This window comes from Pelodiscus sinensis, chromosome 6 (assembly GCF_052426305.1).
Source record: "Pelodiscus sinensis isolate ZL-2025 chromosome 6, ASM5242630v1, whole genome shotgun sequence".
Classification (NCBI taxonomy): domain Eukaryota; kingdom Metazoa; phylum Chordata; order Testudines; family Trionychidae; genus Pelodiscus; species Pelodiscus sinensis.
This window is the reverse complement of record NC_143057.1, coordinates 33275283-33298602: the sequence shown is the minus strand read 5'-3', so window position 1 is coordinate 33298602 and position 23320 is coordinate 33275283. Positions and strand designations below refer to the sequence as shown.

General features: G+C 44.0%; 1 protein-coding gene across 1 annotated transcript in view; it reads right to left on the bottom strand.

Moving 5' to 3' along the window:
* ENTREP1 (endosomal transmembrane epsin interactor 1) overlaps positions 1-22607 on the bottom strand; it is a 44128-nt gene extending 21521 nt beyond the window's left edge. Inside the window, exons 1-3 of the mRNA XM_075931697.2 lie at positions 22107-22607; positions 16223-16279; positions 707-817 (exon numbers count right to left, since the gene is read on the bottom strand). Coding sequence (XP_075787812.2) covers positions 707-817; positions 16223-16279; positions 22107-22445 — 507 coding nt within the window. The 5' untranslated portion in view covers positions 22446-22607. The remainder of the gene's footprint in view (positions 1-706; positions 818-16222; positions 16280-22106) is intronic.
* Positions 22608-23320: the final 713 nt, after the last annotated feature.

The following is a 23320-nucleotide window of genomic DNA, read 5'->3' as shown; positions in this document are numbered from 1 at the left end:
CTTTCCAATAGCCAAATGTATTTATTTTAAACTAGTTTTAAAAAGAGCTCTATTACAGTGATATTGTGACCTTGGTGAACCATGTGCTGGCTTAGGCTAGGGGCAGTGGCTAAGAACTGACATACTCATAGCTGGGAACCAAACCACTCATCTGTATGTCAGTTTTGTTGAAAATAGGTATTAGTCTTGTAAGAACGTATTTAGCGCTTAGACTCTATTAAATGCTCGTAAGTTGCTGCATGCATTAATTTCACTTGTACTGGCTGTGTTCCATTCTATAAGGAAATATGTCACACGCTTACATTTAAGCGCATGCTTAAGTGTTTGGCTGTGTCAGAGGCTTAAGTCAATATGCATTATTTTAAATTTTTTGCTGTTCTATGGTTGCACTAAACAACTCCTTGATTTGCTGCATAGATTAATCTATCAGCACTCGTAGGAATCCAGCAGTGCCAGCCACTCTTCTTGATAGAGTTACCAGGTGTCTGGTTTTGAACCGAACAGTCCAATATTTGAGCTTTCTGTTCAGGAAACAAACTGAGAAAATATCAATGAGAAAATATAAATGTGCAGTATTTTCTAAATAAGATGTAATGTAGATTGTGATGTAATGTCAAGTGCATCCGGTATTTTTGTTGAAACCATCTGGCAACCCTACTTCTTGACATGCAGTCAAGAAATACACTGAGTTATCAAGTCTGCTCACCAGGTCACATCTGGGTACACTGGACACAAACTGAGCCCCTTGACATCCTAGGATAAATCCAGCCAGGTTCAAAAGAACACAGACAACAGAGAGCAAAACAAACAGGTTAACCTGAAACAGAAAAACATAGTTAACAATAATGGAAACAAGAGTAGGAATTGAACTATGGGAAAGCTAATTCACTGAAAAATTACATGGATGAAATCCAAGTTCTATTAAAGTCAATAGCAAAACTCCCATTGAGGTCAGTAGGGCTATGATTTCTTCCCTAATATCTCATGAAAAAGAATTGACCTCACCAATTATTTTGGCCATGAACTTTGTGCAAAACTTGTTGTCTATCCCTTTTTCCTCAGAGTTTCTACAGCAGCTGACATATGCCCTGCAGGCCCCCACGTACAGAGACCTATAGTTACAGTAATAGTCTCATTATTAGCACTGCAAGAAGCAATTAGTTACTTTGATGTTTAGTGCAGTTTAAAAGAGCTGAAGGAGCTTTTGAAAAAAGTTTTTTAAAGGTTATTTTTCTACTAGTGGCAGAGAGATTTTCAGTTGATTCTCACAAATTGTCTGGGAGCCCTAGGCACCTTCATCCTGACTAGCTGAAAGATGTTCCAGCAGGTGTAAAGAGTGATTTGTAGAGATCCCAACTTCCATTTTATACCAGCCTCTCAGCACAATTGGATCATTAGGAAATTTGAGGCAGAAATATCTTGCAGCACCATTTATTCAACATGGGCAATTTTCAGAACTGTTTTGTGGGGCAAATATTTTAGAGTAACTGATGCAATACAACTAGGAAGCAGACACATTCAAAAAATTTCAATTCTAATATTTTATTTCTCCTCTGCTACCAAAAACAGAATCCCTCCAGTAATGTCACAGACAATGTTTCTGATCTGTAAAACCATCATAAGAACATAAGAATGAATCATCTATTTGTTTTCCATCCCACTATTCAATGGATTTTATACACACTGAACTGAGCTTATATGTACAAAACACACTTTTAAACTCCAATTACTACAGGATCCTAGCCAATTTAATACATGAGTTAAAAGTATTTCAATGTAATATGCCTGCCCTTGAGACTGCCTGCCAATTTTTGTATTATTACATTTGAATGTTCCTATTTTTCATTCCACTGTCCACACACAGACACCAAGAGAAACTGGCTAACTACAGGGGGAAACCATGATGACACAAAAAGGGCTAGTTCCAAAAAAACTTTAGGTACTTAATGCCATTTTAGATGCCTAATCCAATATTTAGACCCCCCAAATCTCCACTGTGCTGCCACCTAACCCTGTAGGTTCCTAAAGTCACTAGGTTTCCAGGGATAAATGCCTTATGAACCTAAATATTTACCCCTGGACATAACCACATCCACCTCAGTCTAGGCCCCTAGCTCACACTTAATCTCCTATGGAATCCTCAAACTAGGCATTAGGGATGTGAAAGGTTAAGTGGTAAATTGATGAATGTTAAACATCACCCTAAATGGATAATGCTTACGGATTCTGGTTAACCGGTAACCTGTGGGGGCCGGAGTAGCACTCTGCCTGCTGCAGGCAGCGGCTGCTCCAATGGAGCTGGGAGCAGGCAGCAGCACGGGGATGGGGTAGGAGCCCCGCATTCTGGGGCTTCTCCATCTGGGCTGGAGTGGTTCCCAGCCCAGATCCCGCTTTCGTCAGTTAACTGGTTAAACTTTAGGTGACCCTAACATTTAACTGTTTAACTGGGATTTTACATCCCTGCTAGGCATGGCATCACCTGCCTCACCTGCAAGGCCTGAGACAATAGGCATGCGCAGGACTCAAACAAAACATCCAGAGGAGGTGATGGTTTGGCTGCCTTCACTCCACTTATGACCTTTAGCCCAGTCGCTAGAGCATTTACCACGATGTGGGGTGAGACATGCATTTGGTTTCTCCCTCTGCCTGATGTGCAGCAGGATTTAAACTCATGTCTCCCACTTCTCAGGCGACTGTTCTGGGGCAGGTCTGCCTCACTGAACCTGGGTCTTGCACATCCTGGATCAGTGTCCTAATCACAGGGCTAAAAGTTACAAGTGAGAGGGCACCACCCCTTATTGGTTTTAAGAAAATGACAAAACAAGAAAAGGCTTAGGCACCTAACGCCAAGAGAGGTTTCACGGCTGGGAATCTCAGGCAGAGATAGATGTCTCACTCCAATCTAGATTTAGATAACTGAGGCCCTTTGAGGGGTGGGTTTTAGATACATGCCGTCCTTCAGCATTTTCCATCAAGTAGCTTAGGCAACCCCATTCCCAACTCCCCAATTTCTGTGAATCCCATTCTGAAGGAGCTAACTTTCCCCATGCATTATAAAAGCAGCATGACCACCTAACTCAGGACTGCAGATTCCACTAGGCAGCAGGGCACCGAAAAGTTAAACATTATAATGAGTCTACGGGTACGTCTAGACTACAGGGTTTTGTCGATGGAAGTTTTGTCGACAGATACTATCGACAAAACTTCTGTCGACATAGAGCGTCTAGACACATTCAGTTCTGTCGACAAAGCAAGCGTCTAGACACATTCAGTTCTGTCGACAAAGCCCCGGGCTTCCTGGAATCAGCCGCTGATCAGTTTCAGCAGCGGCTGACTTGGGGACACCTGGGATAGAGCTGCTGGGGTGCTGCCGGGTTGGTCCCCGCAGCGCTGAGGTGCGGCGCTGCGGGGACCTACCCGGCAGTGCCCCAGCTGCTCTGTCCTAGGCCTCCAGATTCAGCCGCTGTTGAAACTGATCAGCAGCTGATTCCAGGAAGCCCAGGGCAGAGCAACTCTGCCTTGGGCTTCCTGTAGTCAGCCGCTGGTCAGTTTCAGCAGCGGCTGAATCTGGACGCCAGTTCCGACTTACATACAGATTCAACTTAAGAACAAACCTACAGTCCCTATCTTGTACGTAACCCGGGGACTGCCTGTACTCACTGTAATGCTCCAACAATTTTGCGAACATTAAAAAGCCACAACCAAAAGTGTGCACTCCAAAAGCCAATATCCAAGACAGGGTGGATTTACAATGAAATATATCGTGCTCTGGCACAGGACCCCTACCCCAGCAATAGGGGGCTCCCAGGGCCAGGCAGTCCAGTACCAGGTCTGGCACAGTGAAACTGCAGTCTTCTTTTGGACTACCTCTAAGACGACATGAGGAGTCATCAATGTCAAATCAAAAAGGTAATTTTTTGAATCTGCCTTGAATATCTTAGTGAATTTGACAATTGTCTCAATGAACATAGGAAAAATTATCAGTATTGTGACTCGGGGAAGACCAATTTTTTAATGCACCAAACCTACAGTGAATTCATTATCATAATGGCAGAGCAGCTCAGAAACCAATTCACTGATGAAGTAAAGGATGCCAAGTGCTATTCTATAATAGTCGATTCAACACCAGATGTGAGTCAAGTAGACCAATTAACATTAATTTTTAAGATACGTGACCAGCAATGGTGAAGTTGTAGAGCAATTTCTTTGTTTTGTCCCACTAAAATCCCACACTTCTGAATGTCTAAAGACAACGGTTTTGAAAATCATTGCAAATTTAGGTTTGAACATTAAAAATTGTCGTGGGCAAAGCTGGCAATATGCAAATATGGCAGGAAAATATTCAGCTCTACAGGCAAGACTGAACAATGCAAATGCCTCTGCTTTATTCATGCCATGTTCCAGCCATTCCTTAAATTTAATCTGCAATGCTACAGCCACATCTTGTGAGAGCACTACACATTATTTTGACTTTGTTCAAAACACGTATGCTTTTGTTTGTTTGTTTCTTTCCACTTTTGGGTCATGTTAGCGTAATGCAAATACAAGGTTTCATCTGGAATAGAAGTTCTCAACGTGTGCTCCGAGAACTCCATTCAGGTAGACTGAGGAAAGATTTTTTTTTCTTAAAGTGCTCTTATCCAAAGCAATTTACAATAGGTAGCTCATGGTACAAACAATATTTGGAAAGATCATGAAGTGGTCCACTGAGGCCTTCAGCAATTTTCAAAAGTTAGATTGTAAAAACAATCAAGGTACTTCACTTTATTTTCATTTACTTATTAAAAGCGCTCGGACGCAAATATGCAAATGAAGCGCAGGATATTTAAATCCGCGCTTCGTTTGCACTTTCGATTTGCTTCATTTACATTCCTCTTTCGACAGAGGAATGTAGTCTAGACATAGCCTTAGTGAGAAGGAATATCAGGAAGCACCTTAATCTTGAAGATAGTGAAGTTTGGTAAGTTCCAAGAAGACATTTCAAATACACCCTCACTTCTTAATTACTTGACCTGAATTAAAGCTGGGTTGGAGCACATTCTAGAAAGCTCCAAGACAGTTAGCTAACTGATTACAATTTTCAAGCAAATTATTCTATGACTGTTTACTGCAAAAATTAACTTGGAATGAACATCCATCCAAGGAAGAAAGAAGAAAGATGCCCTTATGTTGGCTCACTGAACCCTGGATCTCAGTGCACAAAGAAACTAAGTAGGGCTATACGTCCAACCCACCTTCTCTGCAATGACAGAAGGAAAATTCATTTGAACAAAGGAGAGTTAACATATGGAAGCACTGGCAAAGGTAAACAAACTATTTTAAAAGTCAAAATGCATAGAGACCTAGTCTGAACTGCAGTGATAAAAACTGAAACAAGCCAAATTCTGGCTTAGCTTTATGCTCAGTTGACCTGTTGCACTTAATTTCTTTTAGTCCTATATGTGTATGGATTATACAAAGGCATGAAAGTGTAATATTTTTGTATGAATTAGACTATATGAAAATGAAAACCATTATACTGAGGCCTTCATTGAATGACTTCTCCACCAAAAAAGAACGTATACACATAGGATGGAGCAAAATGTTTTCAGTCAACGAGGCTAGGCCTGTACCTGGATTAGGGTCAGGGCCCAAATAAACCCTTTGATAGTAAGCAAAACAAAAATGCTTCATTCCCAATAATGAAATATTATACCAGTGCAAATATTACACATCATTCTAAATAAATGTCTTAGTTTTCCTTCAGAGACTCAGCTGTAAGAGCAAGCACTAATTTTATAATCTTGCTAATTTTCCCCATTAGCCATGAGAACTATTGAAAGATTATACAGAGCTTTGTGATAAAGCTCAAGACAAGGAAAATACTAATTTACAAGTATAAAATAATTTATTTAAAAAGCAATATTATACTACTTTTTAGAAGAAGTAGCAAGACTCCTAAAATCAAGGTGAAGGCTTTTTTTTTTTTTTTTAGTGTGGAGTATTTGAGTATATTAAAAATGAAGTCAAACTACACGTTCAATATTATACACTGTCATACATCTAAATTCTATTTATTAATGTATATAGAGATCAGTCCTGCAAATGTTATATGAACTTAACTCCCTTTGATATCAGTATGTATTCTGGATGGCAGAGGAGAAAGGAGTCAAATGAATACTGAGCTAATATAGTAAAACTAGTCAATTAGCCCATCATAAGACGGGATTTTCAGATCTCTCCTCCATGTCGGTCTTCTCTCCTGAGCCTCCGGTCTCTCACTCCAGCTCCAGCTCCGTCTGTCTCTCTCTCTCTCTCTCCTCCTCCTCCTGCCTCCCTCCCCCCCCCTCTCAGCACTCCTCCACCGCCTGCCTCTCTCTCTCTCTCTTTCTCTTCTCCTCCCCCCCATCTCTCACTCAGGGGACCGCGGAGCCCAAATGGTCACTTGCGCCACCTGTTCCCACGCGGCGGCCCAGCTGAGCGGCGCAGAAGTCAGCCGAGCGCCATGGCGGGAGGCGAAGAGGGGCGGGGCAGTGACGTTCACAGCCAGGGGGCAGGGCCTGGAGCCACTATCACGCTGCACGTCACCGCCCCACCCCCCTTCACCTCCCACCGTGGCGCTCGGCTGACTTCTGTGCCACTTAGCCAGGCCGCCACAGGGGAGCAAGTGGCCGTTTGGGCCCCGCACTCCTCATGCAGCACTCCCGTTGGGCTACTATATATATATATATATATATATATATATATAAACACACTGAAATGCTGGCTGTTCCCTCTGGGCGGCGCTGTTGCCCGAGTCACGTACTTCGCCTCCCCGTGCTGCATGGGGACCGTGGCACCCAAATGGCCGCTTGCGCCGCTTGCTCCTACCTGGCAGCCTGGCTGAGTGGTGCAGATGTCAGCCAAGGGCCACGGCGGGAGGCGAAGTATGTGACTCAGGCAACAGCGCCGCCCAGAGGGAACAGCCAGCATTTCAGCGTTACAGACTCTCAGACATTGGGCTACTATATATATATATAACACTGAAATGCTGGCTGTTCCCTCTGGGCGGTGCTGTTGCCCGAAATGCTGTCTGTTCCCTCTGGGCGGCGCTGTTGCCTGAGTCACATACTTCCCCTACCACCGTGGCCCTTGGCTGACATCTGCACCGCTCAGCCAGGCTGCCAGGTGGGAGCAAGCAGCCATTTGGGCGCCATGGTCCCCATGCAGCACGGGGGTGCTGCATGGGGAGCGCGGGGCCCAAACGGTCGCTTGCGCCGTTTGCTTCCCTGCGGCGGCCTGGCTGAGCGGCACAGAAGTCAGCCGAGCGCCACGGCGGGAGGGGAAGGGGGGCAGTGACGTATATGGCCAAGGGGCAGGGCCTGGACGAGTGTGCATCCCCGACGGAGACAGAGGAGAGCGGAGGAGACAGAGAGAAGGCGGAGGAGAGTGAAGAGAGAGTGAGAGACAGGAGGAGAGAAGAGAAAAAGAGAGATGGAGAGAGAGGCAGGAGGCGGAAGAGAGGCTGGGGGGGAAGGCAGTAGGAGAGCGAGAGAAAGAGAAAGACAGAGCGAGAGACCGTAGGCTCAAGAGAGAAGAGCAAGACAGAAAGGGAATAGGACGTGGAGGAGAGACCCGGAAATCTTGTCTTATGCCGGGCTATTGGCTAGTATAGAAATATTTGGAATTATTTATTTCCTAGTAAATCCAGATGAGCACAGAAGACAAAAACGGTCCCTCGTCCTACAAATATTTATACATATGCTTAGTCTGAATATTTACTCGTGTACTTAAAAGTTAAGTGCTTGCACTGGTGGTTTTCAGGTATTTAGCTTCCATTTTCACTGCTTTTCCCTCTAGTTAACAAAACACTTAGGGTGTGTCTAGACTACATGCCTCCTTCGACGGAGGCATGTAGATTAGCCAGATTGGAAGAGGGAAATGAAGCCGCGATTAAAATAATCGCGGCTTCATTTAAATTTAAATGGCTGCCCCGATCTGCCGATCAGCTGTTTGTCGGCAGATCGGGGCAGTGTGGACGCGACGCGCCGACAAAGAAGCCTTTCTTCATCGGCACAGGTAAGCCTCGTGAAACCAGGTTTACCTGTGCCGATGAAGAAAGGCTTCTTTGTTGGCGCATCGCGTCCAGACTGCCCCGATCTGCCGACAAACAGCTGATCGGCAGATCGGGGCAGCCATTTAAATTTAAATGAAGCCGCGATTATTTTAATCGCGGCTTAATTTCCCTCTTCCGATCTGGCTAATCTACATGCCTCCGTCGAAGGAGGCATGTAGTCTAGACACACCCTTACAGAGATAAGGGCAAGGGAGTCGTGAGCTGTCAGGCTCCACCCCAAACTCCACCTTGTCTCCAGCATTTATAAAAGCAATAAATATATTAAAATTATTTTAATTGTTAAAGAGGGGGTTGCTCTCACAGGCTTCCGGTGTGTGTGTGTGTGGGGGGGGGGGGGGAAATCACAAGTACAAAAGTTTGAGAACCACTGCCTAAGAATAAGCAAGGTGCAGTTTATATCAAATAAACATAATAGTTTATTTAGTTTCACTTTGTTCCAAATCTTTTCAAGGCAACAACCATGCCAAAATGTCACTAACAGCACTGCTTGCCCTGAAGAACCTTTATTATTAAAGCTAGTCAGGAAATAATGTTTGTTCCTGTCAACAATTTCAAACATAGTTCATCAAGTTTTTCTTCAAAAATGTTTGGGTTTTCAGTTCTCCGTTTTTCCCTTCCCTCCCCAAGAGAAACTCAAAACATATAAGTAAAAGCAAAAACTTCTTGCAGAGATTTCTATTTTGATGAAAAAACATTTTAATTTAAATGTTTAAAAAAAATCAAACTGCTCCAAATTATTAGTTATGCAGCAAAAGTTGAAAAAAACCTCAAGCTGATTTTCAGAACCGTACTGAGTTTGCAGGGCAAACACTCCAGTTAAAAAAAAAAATCTCGTATGCCAACTACAGCTGGCCAAAACTTGAAGTTTACAATTCGCAAGAAATTTTTTCATTTTCCAAACTGGACTGAAACTAAATGTTTCTAAAACTGGCAATTCCCCCTTCCCCCTGGGAAAAAAAAGTGTTTCAGAAACACTGGCATGCTGTTTCCAAAACCAGCTATTCTGAGACTGGCAGCTGTTGAGTGAAACTGACATTGACAAGAATGTCAAATTCAGTCAGCAGCTGCCAGAGTCTGCAGTTCCTGGGCAGCTCTGCCATGCATACTCTCTCTGGGCTTCCAGACTCTCAAGCCAGCTGGCTCCCTAGGCTATTGGATTCCTAGCTCTCTGGAAGTCCAGGCTGCCCAGCCCCAGGATAGTCCACATGGCAGGATTTCCTAGAGCAATGAACCTGGGTAGTCCCCAGGGAAGGGCTGTCCTAGAGCTCCAGACCCTGGAAACCTAAGGTCTCCAGTAGCCCCTATCCCTGCAGGTGAGCTAGCAAAGAATCAGGGAACTTGAATGCTGAGCACATCTGAAATGGAAATCACTGGTTGGCAATGCATACAGAATCATACAATGCCATTTTTTACAGTCGCTTTTTAGAAGAGCTATAATGTGTTTATTGGAGTTGCCTGGAGCAGCTACAGCCACCCTGTTTGTACAATTAATTTCTTCTACCCAGGCACTGAATATTTACTGAATCTTCCTCCACTGCCTATAGCTCAATCTTTCCAGGTCACTTTGCAGACCTATAAGAGGACAGAACCAAACTGCTATCTGAGGCATCATCCATGTATTTGAACACAGGCTTTTTTTTTCCTCCTTGAGAGAAAAATAAAGTAACAAAAGAATTACAAAGAAGACAACAGTATGTGCAGATGTCTGTGATTTTCAGTTTATTGTTGTTGCTCAAAAAGCCAAGGAAAGTCTTAGAAAACATCCTGAACGGGACTGCAACTTATACTATACATTACTGACTGAAAATTGATAGCTTTCATCAATAGGACTCGGACAGCTCCAGGAATCACCAGAAAGAGTGCAATGAAGCCCTAGCCATCTATGGGCCAAAGATGAAAAACCACAGAGAGCAAGAGCATAAAGACTGAGGACCTTGTGCTGAGGCCAAAATAGCGAGTTAAAGTTGGTTGTTGACCGCACTGCTGATCTCTGTTTTCAAACCAGTTTGGCCACTGATATGATTTTAGAAAGAAAACACTTCTGTTATAGGCCAAAGGTAAGAGTTTGTGGCAGGAAGAAGCTCATTACAGGAAGAAACAGTTTCCATAAAGAGGTGAGCAATGCTTAACTCAGTATAGTGAAAATCAACATCTCCCGCCAACTTTAGAGGAAATAAAACTCCCCAAAACAGGAAGAATCTGTTCTGCAGAAAAACCACCAACCAAATGCTAAAAACTAAATTGCAAAGATATTTGGTGACTGAGCTAAAGAACTGAGACTCAAAGCTAAAAACTACAGTATCTTTCAGATTGCCGAAATATCCACACAGATATACCATTGAAGGCCTGGACTACTCCACGAAGAGGGCCATCTCCAGGAATGCAGTTACAACATAGTTGTAAGTGTGTAGAGGAGCTATTTATTTTTTTATTTTTTTATTTCTATTCCTGTGGGAATTCTGTACCAAAAAATTAAATATTCTATGCACAATATTTTTAAAATTCTGCAAATTTCATTAGCTAAAACAACATATAATCATGCCAGTTTCAATTATTTTGGAAATTTATTTCAAAGTACCAGCAGCAAGCATGCCTGTAACAATACAGACACAGTTCCCCCCCTACAACAATCCATCTGCTGTTGTCTGCCTTCCCCAAAATCCAGTTGGGGATTAGATGCAGATGCCCCTTTGCCCCAAAGTCCCGCCACGTAATGCCGTTGCCACTACACCCAAACCTCCAACCCCCAACCAACAGCACCCCCCAGCCCAAAAACCTAAGCTGCCTCTTCACAGAACCCAGCTGTGTCTCTCCCAGCCCAGAAACCTGCTCCGTTACCCCTCAGAATCCAGGAGGGAGAAACAGCCTGATGCTCTGTCCCGGGTTTGTACAGATTTTCCTATGCACTTCCCTCTCCTTCCCTCAAGGCATATTGGGAACTGCAGCTGGGATCTAACTTCCTCCTCATCCACCTGGCAGTGTCTTCTATGTGCAAACTGGGCTCTGCCGGGTCCAGTAACCCCCAGTGGCAGCCAGCAGCCCTGCAGCCCGTTTCTGTGGGGAAATGGAAATTGTGCGCACACACAAAAATAATTTTGGCAAAATTCTACATTGTGAATTCCTCCAGGAGTAAACTATGTTCTCCATCTGTGCTAAAGCCTGAACTGCATAGTGATCTCCATGATTCAGAATCACAAGCAGCTGCCATCTAAACAGAGGAATGGGGAAGGGTGATGGGACAACAGTGCTGCAAATTTGTAAGTGGTATAAATCAGTTCACTCAACACTAGGCATTCTCTCACGACCAAGCATGGCATAACAGCTCTCTCTCTGGGTAGCACTCCCACCAATGGTCACTCTAGCACAGTGGCAGTTTCTCTGTCAGTAACTCATCCCTTCGGCCATGTTGCCATCTTAAGTCCACACATTTTGGTGTCACCCATTTTGGTGTCATTTAAGACTCTAAACTTATAAGTCTTCAAATGTGTTTAACAGAAATACATTTCTTCCATCTACTCTGAGCACTTCTTCTGCCTCTCTTTGGCTTGCCTTTAGCTTCCTTGGTGGGCTTAATATCCCTTGCAGTGAGCTTGTACATCTAGGGTTGCCAGATGGTTGAAACAAAAATACCAAACACTCCCTCCCCCCCCTCCAAAAAAAAAACACTGGGAAAAAATTCTGTTGAAGAAAAAAAAAAGGGGAGGGGGAGGAGACCAAAGTTGTTGAGAAAAAAAAAAGACTCCAAGACTTATTAAGCAATATATATATATTAAAATAAAACAGCATTAAAACAGCATGTCCCCTTTAAGAGTGAGTGCAGGGATAGAAATAGGGGAGCGGTTGAGCACTAAGACCCAGGGAAGTCATTGCTTCCCGTTGGTCTTTTTGCCGGCAGTCATTTTGTGCCAGCAGCCTTGCAGAACCAGGTAAGCATGGGATCTGGGGGTGTTGGGGGCTGGGAGTGGCTCAGGGGAGGGGTGAGGGGAGTTTGGGCGCTTAGTGTTTGTAGGGTTGCCAGGTTCCCAGTATTTTCGCTTTCTGGCCAGGAGAAAAAAATCAGAAAATACCAGACATCTTAGGTATCCGGTATTTTCTGATTTTTTTTTTTTACCAGACAGGAGGCGAAAATACCGGACTGTCCGGGTGAATACCAGACACCTGGCAACCCTATGCACACCCCTTTCCTTGGGGCTGGTAGGGAACCCAGTCCTACCCTCCTATGCTAGATTCTAGCCCAGGGCCACGTACTGACCAGCTAGGTCTGCTTTTATAACTGTGTTAGCCTACTTCCTATCCAGCTTCTTAAGGTCTCTTCCCAGGCCTCCCTGCCTGGAAAGCTTTGCTTCCTGCTCTGAATTTCCTATCTGATTCTCACTCCAATTCTTTAACATTGCTTAAGCCTAGCTCTCCTGCCCATTATTGCATTCACCTTCTACTCTATGTGGCAATTTGCCTGGTTTCCCGTAGGTAAGGCTCATTCTGAGATCAAGTAGGCTTAGCAACAGACTTTCCAGCCCTCAGAACAAGCCACTCTGTGATACTGAGTCCCCCTCACAATTCTGTTTATAGTACAGTATAGGGACGAAGAAATCTGTGTCAAATTTATCCTCATTTGGACACACACAAAGAAAGCAACTGAAGCAGTGACATTACCTAAACACATGCATATAAAGGAGAGTTGAGAAAAATGTGTGCTCCTTTGTAAGATTACTTAAATACTGCTAAGCGATAAGCAGCTGCAGAGGCAGAATAATACAAGCATTCAGTACGGAAATTATTTATTTTATTATGATGAAAAGAATAAGCCCAAATAGCTCTTTGGACAAATTTAATTACTAGATTTGAGAGCTCTTAATCTACATCAAATTAAACAATTTCATGGCCTTTAACATTTGGTTTTGAAGTTTCAAGACACCTGCAGCACTTATTTTTTGGCAAACCACAGAGAATTTTAAAAGCACTTAAAATGGTACAGTATTCTCTATAGAATCACCAGCTCAAAGTACAATTATGCATAAAAACAAAGATGATAATAAGGTTTTAGCTTATGAACACGAAGGGAGAGTTTTAATGTTGACCCAGCTATAGAAGTAAAAATAATGATCAAGATGAATCCAACAACAACTAATGTTATAACTATATTTTACAGTGTCCAAAATCTCTTCAAAGATGGTGCAAATGCTAACATCATGATGCAATACAAACCCTGGCAATTCAAAACATACACGAGACTATCCAGATTTCTCAGATTGCTGCAATGGCCCTGGTGTTCAATTAAAAAAATCTAAGTTATACAAAATTCTTAAATATGACAATGTATTAAATTAATCCATCTGCAAGGTTCTCTGTATTAAAGAATCCATGTGATATGAAACTTGGTGATGAATTTTGTACCATTACCTTTCTGTCCCGAATCTTGGGGAAAAGATATCACATTTCACAAACATAGAAATATTCAAAAATGAAAAATACTAAAGAATCATACTTATTATGAATGAAAGTAAATGAAAATAAAAAGTTAAGTGTACTGATTCAGTGCTCAGGTAAAATGAGAAATAATCCATTCAATCAATAAAAAGGAGGATATGAAAAAAAGGATTAGACTGTAGAAGAGAAGGAAATAATAAGGAGCTATAGTAAACAGCAATTGCTGTAATCATTTTTTTCCAGATACAGAAACACCACACTCCTTGTAGGGCTGAAATTCTTAAAGACAGATGGCATTTATATTTATTTTTAAACAAATTCAGTGCTTGTGTAAACTGCCATATTGAGAGTCCTGGATATCTTCTCTAATTATTCACAGAACTGGTACAACATAGGTAGCAACAAAGCAAGTTATATACTATCCCACCAATGTCTCTCATCTGGACAGACCTCCTCTTCTAAGGAAGAGAAAGTAACTTAGTCAACATACCTATCCAGTCCTTGGTCTGTATACTTAGACAACAACTGAAGCTGGATAGAAACCACCCCACTTTTCACGTCTCACCAAAAAAGTAGCCTGTGACAACATATTTTGGTTACTATTGTCCTCGAAGAGAGATGAAGCAGTGACCTAGTAATGAAAGGTTTCATATCCCATTTCCAGTCCCCGAGACATCAGACCCACCACAACAAAGAGCATTTTAGATGGTTTATATCTAGATACAGCTTACATACTCTGTACATTTATATATTTCTATCAAAAGAGTATAATTTCTTAAATATGGGAGGCACGACAAAGACAAATGATATAAGACAGTAGTACTTAGAGCGACCACTCCGCTGTAGTAGTAGGCACCAGTATATTACAGCTGAGTGATCAGTCCTGAGAGCAATTCCTTTCTGGAAACTTGAATAGTATTATCCCCAAATGACAAAACATACTCTGCCAGAGTGCTGACAAAACAGAATGGAAAAAAATTCAGGGCCAGGAAACAACACAGGATACATAGATGTGAATTGTTATCCTAAAACTCAGAGGGGTAACTGTGTTCGTCTGTAATTTTAAAAACAATGAGTAGTCCTGTGGTACCTTAGAGCAGGGTATGCAAAAGGGCTTCCATGGCCTGGATCCAGCCTGCTAAGTGAGTAGAACCAGCCTGGAGTCCCTGCCACTCCCCCATTCCCAGGCCAATCAGGGCCTAGGGACGGGGGAGCATGCGGTGCTTAAGAATCAACCCTGGCAGTTGACTAAGCACTGTGTGCCAGAGATGCAGGGAATAAGAGAGACTTTGCATGATCCCCACCACCCCCAAACCAAACAGGGCTTGGGGGGAGGGGAAGCATGCAAAGACTTCTCCCACCCTGCAAGGGGCTCAGCACTTAAAGTCATCGGCCAGCTGCTGCTCAGCTGACAGATGACTCCCTTGCAGCGTGGGAGCAGACTTCACATTCTCCCCCTCCCCCAGGACCTGATTCACTTGGGGTAATGGGGGAGCACGCAAAGTCTTCTCCTACTGCCATGGGCATGGGTGCTTAGAGCGACCCATTAGCAGTTGAGAACAGCTGGCGGTTCTCGGGAGGGGGGAGCAAAGTCTTTGCACGCTCCTCCACCCAGACCAATTAGGGGAATCTCAGAAGTGGCCTGGCTCCACCCCTTCTGGGGTGCCCTGAGGCCACTTTGAAAATTTCTGACGTGGCCCCTGGTCAAAAATTATTGCCTACCCCTGCCTTAAAGACTAACAAAAATATATAGGATCATGAGCTTTAGTGGCTAAGACTGATGAAGTGGGTTTTACCCATGAAAGCACATGATCGTATATACTTTTGTTAGTCTCTTAGGCTATGTCTACACAGCAACATTATTCCAAAATAACATAGCCCATGTCTACATAGCAAGTAGTTATTTCGACAATGTTGAAATAATGTCGAGCTAGAAGACTTCTTACTCTGACTCCTGTAACCCTCATTTTACGAGGAGTAAGGGAAGTTGGAGGAAGATTACTCTAACTCAGACTTCCTGCTGTGTAGACAGCGCAAAAGCTGAAATAAGCTATTTTGACTTAATGTATGCAATTGACATAGTTCAAGTTGTGTAGCTTATTTCGACTTTACCCTGCTGTGTAGATGTGCTCTCGGATGTGCTACTCGTATCCCAAATCTATAATTTCGAATTAGGAAATAGGCCTACACCAGTGTTTCTCAGATTAGCCCGTGGACCCACTCTGAGAAAGCTGCTATCAAGCCGCTCTGGTTTGTTTACTTACTGAGTCTGCAGCCACAGAGCCTTGTGGCTCCCATTGGCTGCAGTTCGCCTTTTGCAGCCAAGGGGAGCTGTGGGAAGCAGTAGGTCACTCCGTGGCTGTGGAACTGGTAAATAAACAAACCAGAGTGGCCAGATAACAGCTTTTTCAGAGTGGGTCTGTGGACCACTTTGAGAAACACTGAGCTACATGAATGGAAAAGCTCTGTAAAATTAAATTACAATAGTATTACTTCCTCTCAGTACAGTCCCATAATGCCTATTGCTGCTAACAAGAGCTGTGTATACCCCTTGGTTTGCTTTAATCTTTTGTTTGCTTAATTCAGTAATGCCAGTATTTTTTAAAGGGAAAGTAAATTAACCTCTGTACCAGTACTGTACTATTATATCAAGAGCATCTTGTGATACTTCCCTTAAAACATGTGTTTGCAGATACATACCAGAAGTATTACTGGTCTCTTCCACGTTGTTAAACCTATGATTCCTGACAAGATCACCTGCAAGAGCAAAAAAACAAACAATTATGCAAGACTGAACCACCATGTTGGCAGGCCCTCTTTACAGCCATCATTAATATATTGAAAGAAACTATTAACTTCAGAGTTCAAGTAGAAACATTGATAAAATGTTCCTTATTTAAGTGAGTGGGCCTGACCCTCTCACACAGGAGTAACTCCACTGACTTCAGTAGAAAGACACCAGTGTAAACCTGCCCTGAATGACTGGACAATCAGAGCCAATGTGAATAGGACACTTCACCTATGAGAATATCTTACCTTATAACATGATCAGATTTTTTTATTCTATTTTTTATTTTTTAGTCCATGTACACAATTTTCTAGAAATGTACACAACAGTTTTACCTATTTTTTCAGTAAACTCAAACAACTTATCTGACTGCAAAGTAACATATCTACTAACTTAGATCCCTAACCAGCCAACCTCTTGTGCCCATGTGTAATTTTAAGGGAGTAATCTCATTGACTTCAAAGTTTGGTCATGGTTCAACTGTTTTGCTGGAGGGGAGCCAAAAGAAAGAAATTCTTGTATTATATTGCCTTATTTTATTAAACTCAGTATTTCAGTCAAGAGAACAACTCAGAAGGATCTACAGCTAAAGATTTACATACATATACATGGAGTTCATTCCATTCTGACAGGTCAGGAATAAATCCTGATGTAGAATTTAGACTCCTAACTCCTATTAAAATCAGTGGAAGTTGGGAGCCTAAATTCCTTTGAGGATCTGAGCCAATGCGATTAGGTTAATGAACACAAAACTTCAAGATTATATCCTGCACCAGAAAGGGATAGGCTACAGCAAATGGAACTGCACTCATTAGTATTTTAAAATAAGTAAATCCCTTCTATAACTCCAATGACTTCTAGTCTCACGAGGCATCATGAGTTGGCCAAAACATTTACATTGCCATTACGTTCAAAACTACATCTGTAACATTGCAGTTTTGTAACAACCTGTGAATGATATGAATGTGAAGTTATCATGTGATGTTGTAAGTAAAACACATCACTGATATCTGCCACAGTTCAGGGCTACAGAACCTGAACTGGTCCACCAAGAGGATCTATTTTTAGGTCCTGGTTCCCATTATTTCTCTCAGGTACAGACTCACATCTCACCCCTTCTGACTGGAGCATTTCAAGGCTGCATGGTTCCCTGCCTACACCATGGATTTCCCAGTGACTCAGACTGCCTAAGTGAGCCTGCTTTGCTTTTTCTGTTCAGATGCTATAAACAGCATCATTGCCCACAGTTATAAGTACCAGACAGCTTTTCCTAAGCAAGCACTAGGGATGTCAATGTGTAGTCTACATAAACAGTTAACCAATAAGCTCGGGTTTATCTGTTAATCTTATTGACTACAGGCACACACATGCCCACTTGCTGCTTCTCTATCAGAGACAACAAGAGGAGGGGGCAGTGGGAGCTGGTGCCCATGAGGAGCTGGTTTAAAGCGGGCTACCCAGGAGCAACCAACTTGCTTGCCCCCTCCCCGTGCTGCTGCCTCTGATAAAGAGGCAGCTGCGTGGAGGTGGGGCAGGCTGGAGCCGATTCATGCAAGGAGCCAGCTTTTGGCTCTCCACGTGTGCTGGCTCTACGGACCCACCTGCCCCCCCCCCCCTTGCTGCCTCCCATAGAAGCAGCAAGAGAGGGCAGACAGGAGACGATGTTGGAGGGGGGGGCTTAAAAACCAGCTCCTGCCAGTACCAGCTCTGCAGTGCCTTTAACAGAGGCAGCAGCACAAGGGGAGGCTGCCACGAAGCAGCCTCTGCCCATGGTGGTCTGGGCTCACCACAAACAGTGGCTGGTACCCAGTAGCAGCCCCTGTCCACGGACGGTCTGAGCTCCCCGCAGATAGAGGTTGAGCAACCACTGTCCATGGGGAGCTCAGACTTCCCCCCGCAAACAGAGGCTGCTGCCACTCCACACAGACCTCATGGACCAACTCCTGCCTACCACCCCACACTGCTGTTTCTGATACAGAGACAGCAGCATGGGTTGCCAGGGGGCTCCCTGGGAATGGGGCTAGGAGCACACTGACTGCTGGCCCCACCCTCAGAGACTACTGTATAGTCGTATAAGCAATAAGATTTCATGCAGTTGCATGACTATTCAATTACACTATATCTAACACCCCTAGCAAGCACTGAAAACAGAGAGAAAAAGCACATTAAACCAATAAAAGAACCTCTACAGGTACTAATAACCTTATCAGAGATCACCACAACCCCAGCAAGGGGTCTAGTAAGAGACAGTCCTTCAAACTCTGCCAAGGAACTTTTTTGTGGTTCCATGTTCGTAACTGTCTTGGCACAGAACAAGCACACATATAAACAGCTCAAGTCTTTCCAACCCTTCCCATGAAGGACTGGGACCTCCCTTGAACAGAAAGTCCTGTCCATTTGTTGGAACAGAAAGCAGGCCCTGGATCAGTTTAAATTCAGGCTATCCAAAAGTCCTTTCTCTAGAGAATCCAATCTGAACCTCTATATGCACGCCTGTCCAGATGGTTGTACCTCTCAGGAGATGTTATAACCGGAGTGAATTTACCACCATTATTTTTAGTTCTTGGAGGGCTGTAGTTCACCCTTCCCCATGAAATTACCTACAATCTGTGGCCCACAATGACACATTAACTTAAATCAACAACGTTTGTCTGGGCCACTGCAGGAAATTATTATATCTATCACAATGTCAACGGGTGTTTTGCCACAGGAAAGCCTGCACGATTGCTTTAATGTTTATTACAACTTTGAGGCATGTGATTTAAGCCTTACTCATAATTTTTCTGTGCTTTGTTTTAAGAAAGCATTGTGATGTTATAGTCACACATGAGAAAGCATCCACATCCTAACTCCATAACTGAAGTTGCTTATAGCTTTCTCACATAATTATCTTTGGGATAAATTTTCTTATGTCTGTCAACCCTGAAACAATAATTTTAGTAAATGTTATAGTCAAATGTAATGTTTTAGAACTGTAGGCATATAAGGGAAAAGGCTTTTTTTTCCCATTGAGCAACAGAACACAAATTCATTCTGCACTCAAGTAATTAAAAAGCTAATTTGTTACATACATGCAAGCTTATTATGTATTCAGTCTTAAATGGGATATTCATTAGCCATAGTTGAAACAATCTGGTTTGAACTACATTAATAAAGTTATAGGCATTTAAAAGAAGACACACAAGGTTTGAGAAATTAAGTTTTCATAAGGATAACATTTAAACTAATCAGTTACAAAAAATGTCAATTTGGCCTCCTCTTTATATTTGTTTATTCTTCTGTAAGAATGTCTTTGTTAGGGTTTGTGCTGCTACAGAAGTAAGGCCTATAGACAGCAATATAAAATATTATTTATACTAGAAGATTTATCTGGCATTGCTTGGGTCCTTAACTCAATTTTGTTTTTTTGGAAAATAAAATGAAAATCTCCATTTAAATCATTGCTCTGGTGTAGTGATGAGGGTTCAGTATACAGGCTGCCCCGGGGAAGAGAGGACAACCCCAGCCCTCTCTCACCACAGCAACTTGGGACCAGGGAAGAAGCATCTGTCCATGGCTGCTGCAGCTCCAGCAGGCACACCTGCAGAGGAGACATGTCCTCCATCTGGGGCAGATGCAGGTTCATCTGCCCCGTGTTCCCCAGGCAGACTGAGGAATGCAGCAAACTGTATACTTTCCCCTCACTCCATGACAAATAAGAACAGCCAGTAAAGTCTCCTAAAAAATAAGGGGGCCTTGGAAGGGTGGAAGGCTCAAGTGAAGCCCCTTTCACCTGCCTGGTGATTCTGTCTCTTTTCTGCATGGTACAATCAAACCGTTACCTTGTTTTAAGCACACAACAAATTTGGTGGTCCTAGCTCTTACTGTTTAGGAGGAGTTTTTGAACAAACAGACGGACTCTCTCAAATATATGGCAGATTATTTTTGTCTTGCAGAAACAATAAAGAGTAGTGTTCTCACTAATGAACAAATAAAAATATATGGCCTCTGATCACTGAGAATTTATAATTCAGTTAAGAATGTAATTTGTTATAAAAGTGCTTCTATAAGTAATATTACTTATTAATATTACATATATGTATAGAGAGCATCTTTTACCTGAAGCTTTCAAAGTGCTTTACAGACATTTTACAACTGCTTCAGAGAGGTAGCCAAGTTAGTCTGTAACAGGAAAAACTTAAAAAACAACAAATAGTTTAGTAGCACTATAAAGACTAACAAAACATGTAGATGGTATCATCAGCTTTTGTGGGCACAACCCACTTCTTCAGATGACTGGAGTGTTGGAAGTCCAGATGCAAGAATAAATAAGGTGGGGGGGGGGGGGGGAAAGAGATGGAAAAAAAATTGAAGGGGAAGAAGAAGAAAAAGTGAGTAGATAAGCTTTAGGGGAATAGCCAAGTGAGTCCGTAACAGGAAAAACTTTAAAAACAACAATTAGTCTAGTAGCATCTCAAAGACTAAATAGTTACAAAAGGCTGATAAGAACCATTAGTTTGCACTTGGAAAGGAAGATGACCAATACCAGATTCTACACATTTCACAGATAGGGAAACTGACATGCAGGAAGATTAAGTAGCATGCTGAATATCACACTGCAAATCAGAAGAACTAGACTAGCACCTAAGCATCCTGACTACCATTCCCCTGTTCTAATCAGTTAGGCTTCAGTCTTGCAAGGAGCTCTGTGCAGGCATATCCATGCACCCATCTGGAATGTTGTAAGAATCAATAAGGCATTTCAACCAAGGTCTGGATTTGTAAAGCTTCTTGTAGGATTATGGCCTGAGATCACACTTTGCAAGACTCATTAAATTCAATAAATCTTTTGCAATAAAAGAGTAGAGTTAATCCCTTAAATCCAAAATTCATGATGGAAAGCATAACACCCTATGAATGTTACCAGCAATAGACAATGTATTATTAATTACGGATGTAGTGCCTAAAATGTCTGAGGCAATGTCTGTCTTTGCCACAGCCCGGTACATAGATACAACAAATGGGTAAATAGATTAATAGATTCTAAAGCCAGAATGGGCCACGAAATGTATGTATTCTGACCTCCTGTATAACATGGGCCACGAAATTTTCCCAAAAATGTTAGTTAATAGATTAACTAGTTAGAAAATATATTGCTTAGACTGTTCTGACATGTAAGAGCTAACAGATTAGCTAGACTGATCAAATGTGGTAGCTAGTAAATAGGTAGATGGATCAGACAGATAACAAATTAGATATGTAGCAGCTAATAGACTGGCTAGATAGATCACAGATCACAGCAATCAGATGTGGTAGCTAATAGATTAGCTAAGTGGGCTGTGCCCACGAAAGCTCATGATAGCATCTACCTGTTTGGTTAGTCTATAAAGTGCTACCTGACTTTTTGTTGTTTTTTAAGGTTATCCTAGTTAGTCAGATTGCAGCAATCAGATATGTGATAATACATCAGCTAGATAGAGACCAGCCCAGACCTGTGAGAGCGAACAGACTGGAGACTGATAATGGATTAGAGTGCCCAGATAGATGACAGCTAGGAGATTAGCGAGACAGAAAATAGATTAGACTGAGCGATCAGCCACGTGCCTGCTAACAAACTGGCTAACGAAATAACAGACCCGCCCCGCGCCAGCTAACGAGCCGGACTAGATAACAGACCGGCCATGTGGCCGCTAACGAGAGAAAGAGCCGAGCAGGTTGCAGAGGTGGCTGCGGGCAGGCGGGAGATGGCGCCTGCCCGGCCTAGCTGCCCCGTCCCCGGGCTGTGGCGGCAGGTGTGGCCGCCCCCGGGCCACTTACCGAGGAGCCGGCCCAGAAGGGGCAGGAGTTCTTCACCTGCGGCGAGGCGCTCAGGGACAGCGCCCCGAAGCTCAGCGCCACCATGCAGCAGCCCAGGATGAGCTGCAGCAGCCCCAGGGACAGGAGCGGTCTGGCCGGCAGCAGCCCGGCGGCGGCCCGGCGGGCGGGCAGCGGGGAGAGCGCCGCCGGCGGAGGCCGATGGTGCGGGAAGCCGGAGCGGCGGGGCCGCAGAGGCGGCGGCAGTGGCGGGGCGGCGGGGCCGGGGGCCGCCGCCTGAGGCGCCGCGGAGAGCCCGGCCAGGGGGCAGCAGGAGCCCGGCAGCACCACAGGCAGCGACATGGGGGCGGCGGCCGGGCCGCTCCGCTGCGAGGGCAGGCGCGGAGTGTGGGCCGGCAGCGGGCAGGCCCCGCCAGCTACCGCCCCGCTGCCAAGCCCTTCCCCGCAGCGCGCTGCCGCCAGTGCCGAGCTCCCCCGCTCGCCGCCTCAACTGCCCCGGCCGGCTCCCCCCCCCCCCCGTGTCCCGGACAGACCCCCAGATGCTCCTTAACCCCCCCCATCCATTTAACTACCCCCGGCTAACCCTCAAATGCCCCCTTAACCTCCCACCTACCTAACTGTCCCGGCTGAGCCCACAAGCAGCCCAATACCCCCCTCCGGCAGCTTTCTGCCCCCCTATGCCACCTTCACTCCCCCACTGCTCCTTTAACCATCCCAGACTAGCTCCCAAATAACCAATGCACCTTAGAGACTAACACAACATGTAGGTGGTATCATGAGCTTTCCTAGGTATAACCTACTTCCTCAGCTGAAGCTCCCAAATGTCACTTCAACACCCCCCCCCATCCACTTAACTGTGCAAGGCTAGGCCCCCCCACCCCTCAAATCCTCCCCTCGGCTAGACCCCTATGCCATTCTTTCACATCTTCTTAACCCCTATGAAGTAGCTCTTCTGGGCCACCCACTTACATTTTCCATGCTAGGCCCCCTCCCCCAAACATCCCAGGCTGGTTCTCTGTGCCAGGCCAACCTCAATCTCTGGTAAGCCCCTGTACCAGCCCTCCCACCAAATGCCCATGGCACCCCACTCCTCATATTTAACCACTTTCTCATTAGTGTCAAATCTTTCTCTAGCTCTCATTCCCCAACTATTCCATGCTGCTAGTGTTTAACACCTGTCCCTGTCCACCTGCCATGTCAAACATCTTCTGCCAGAG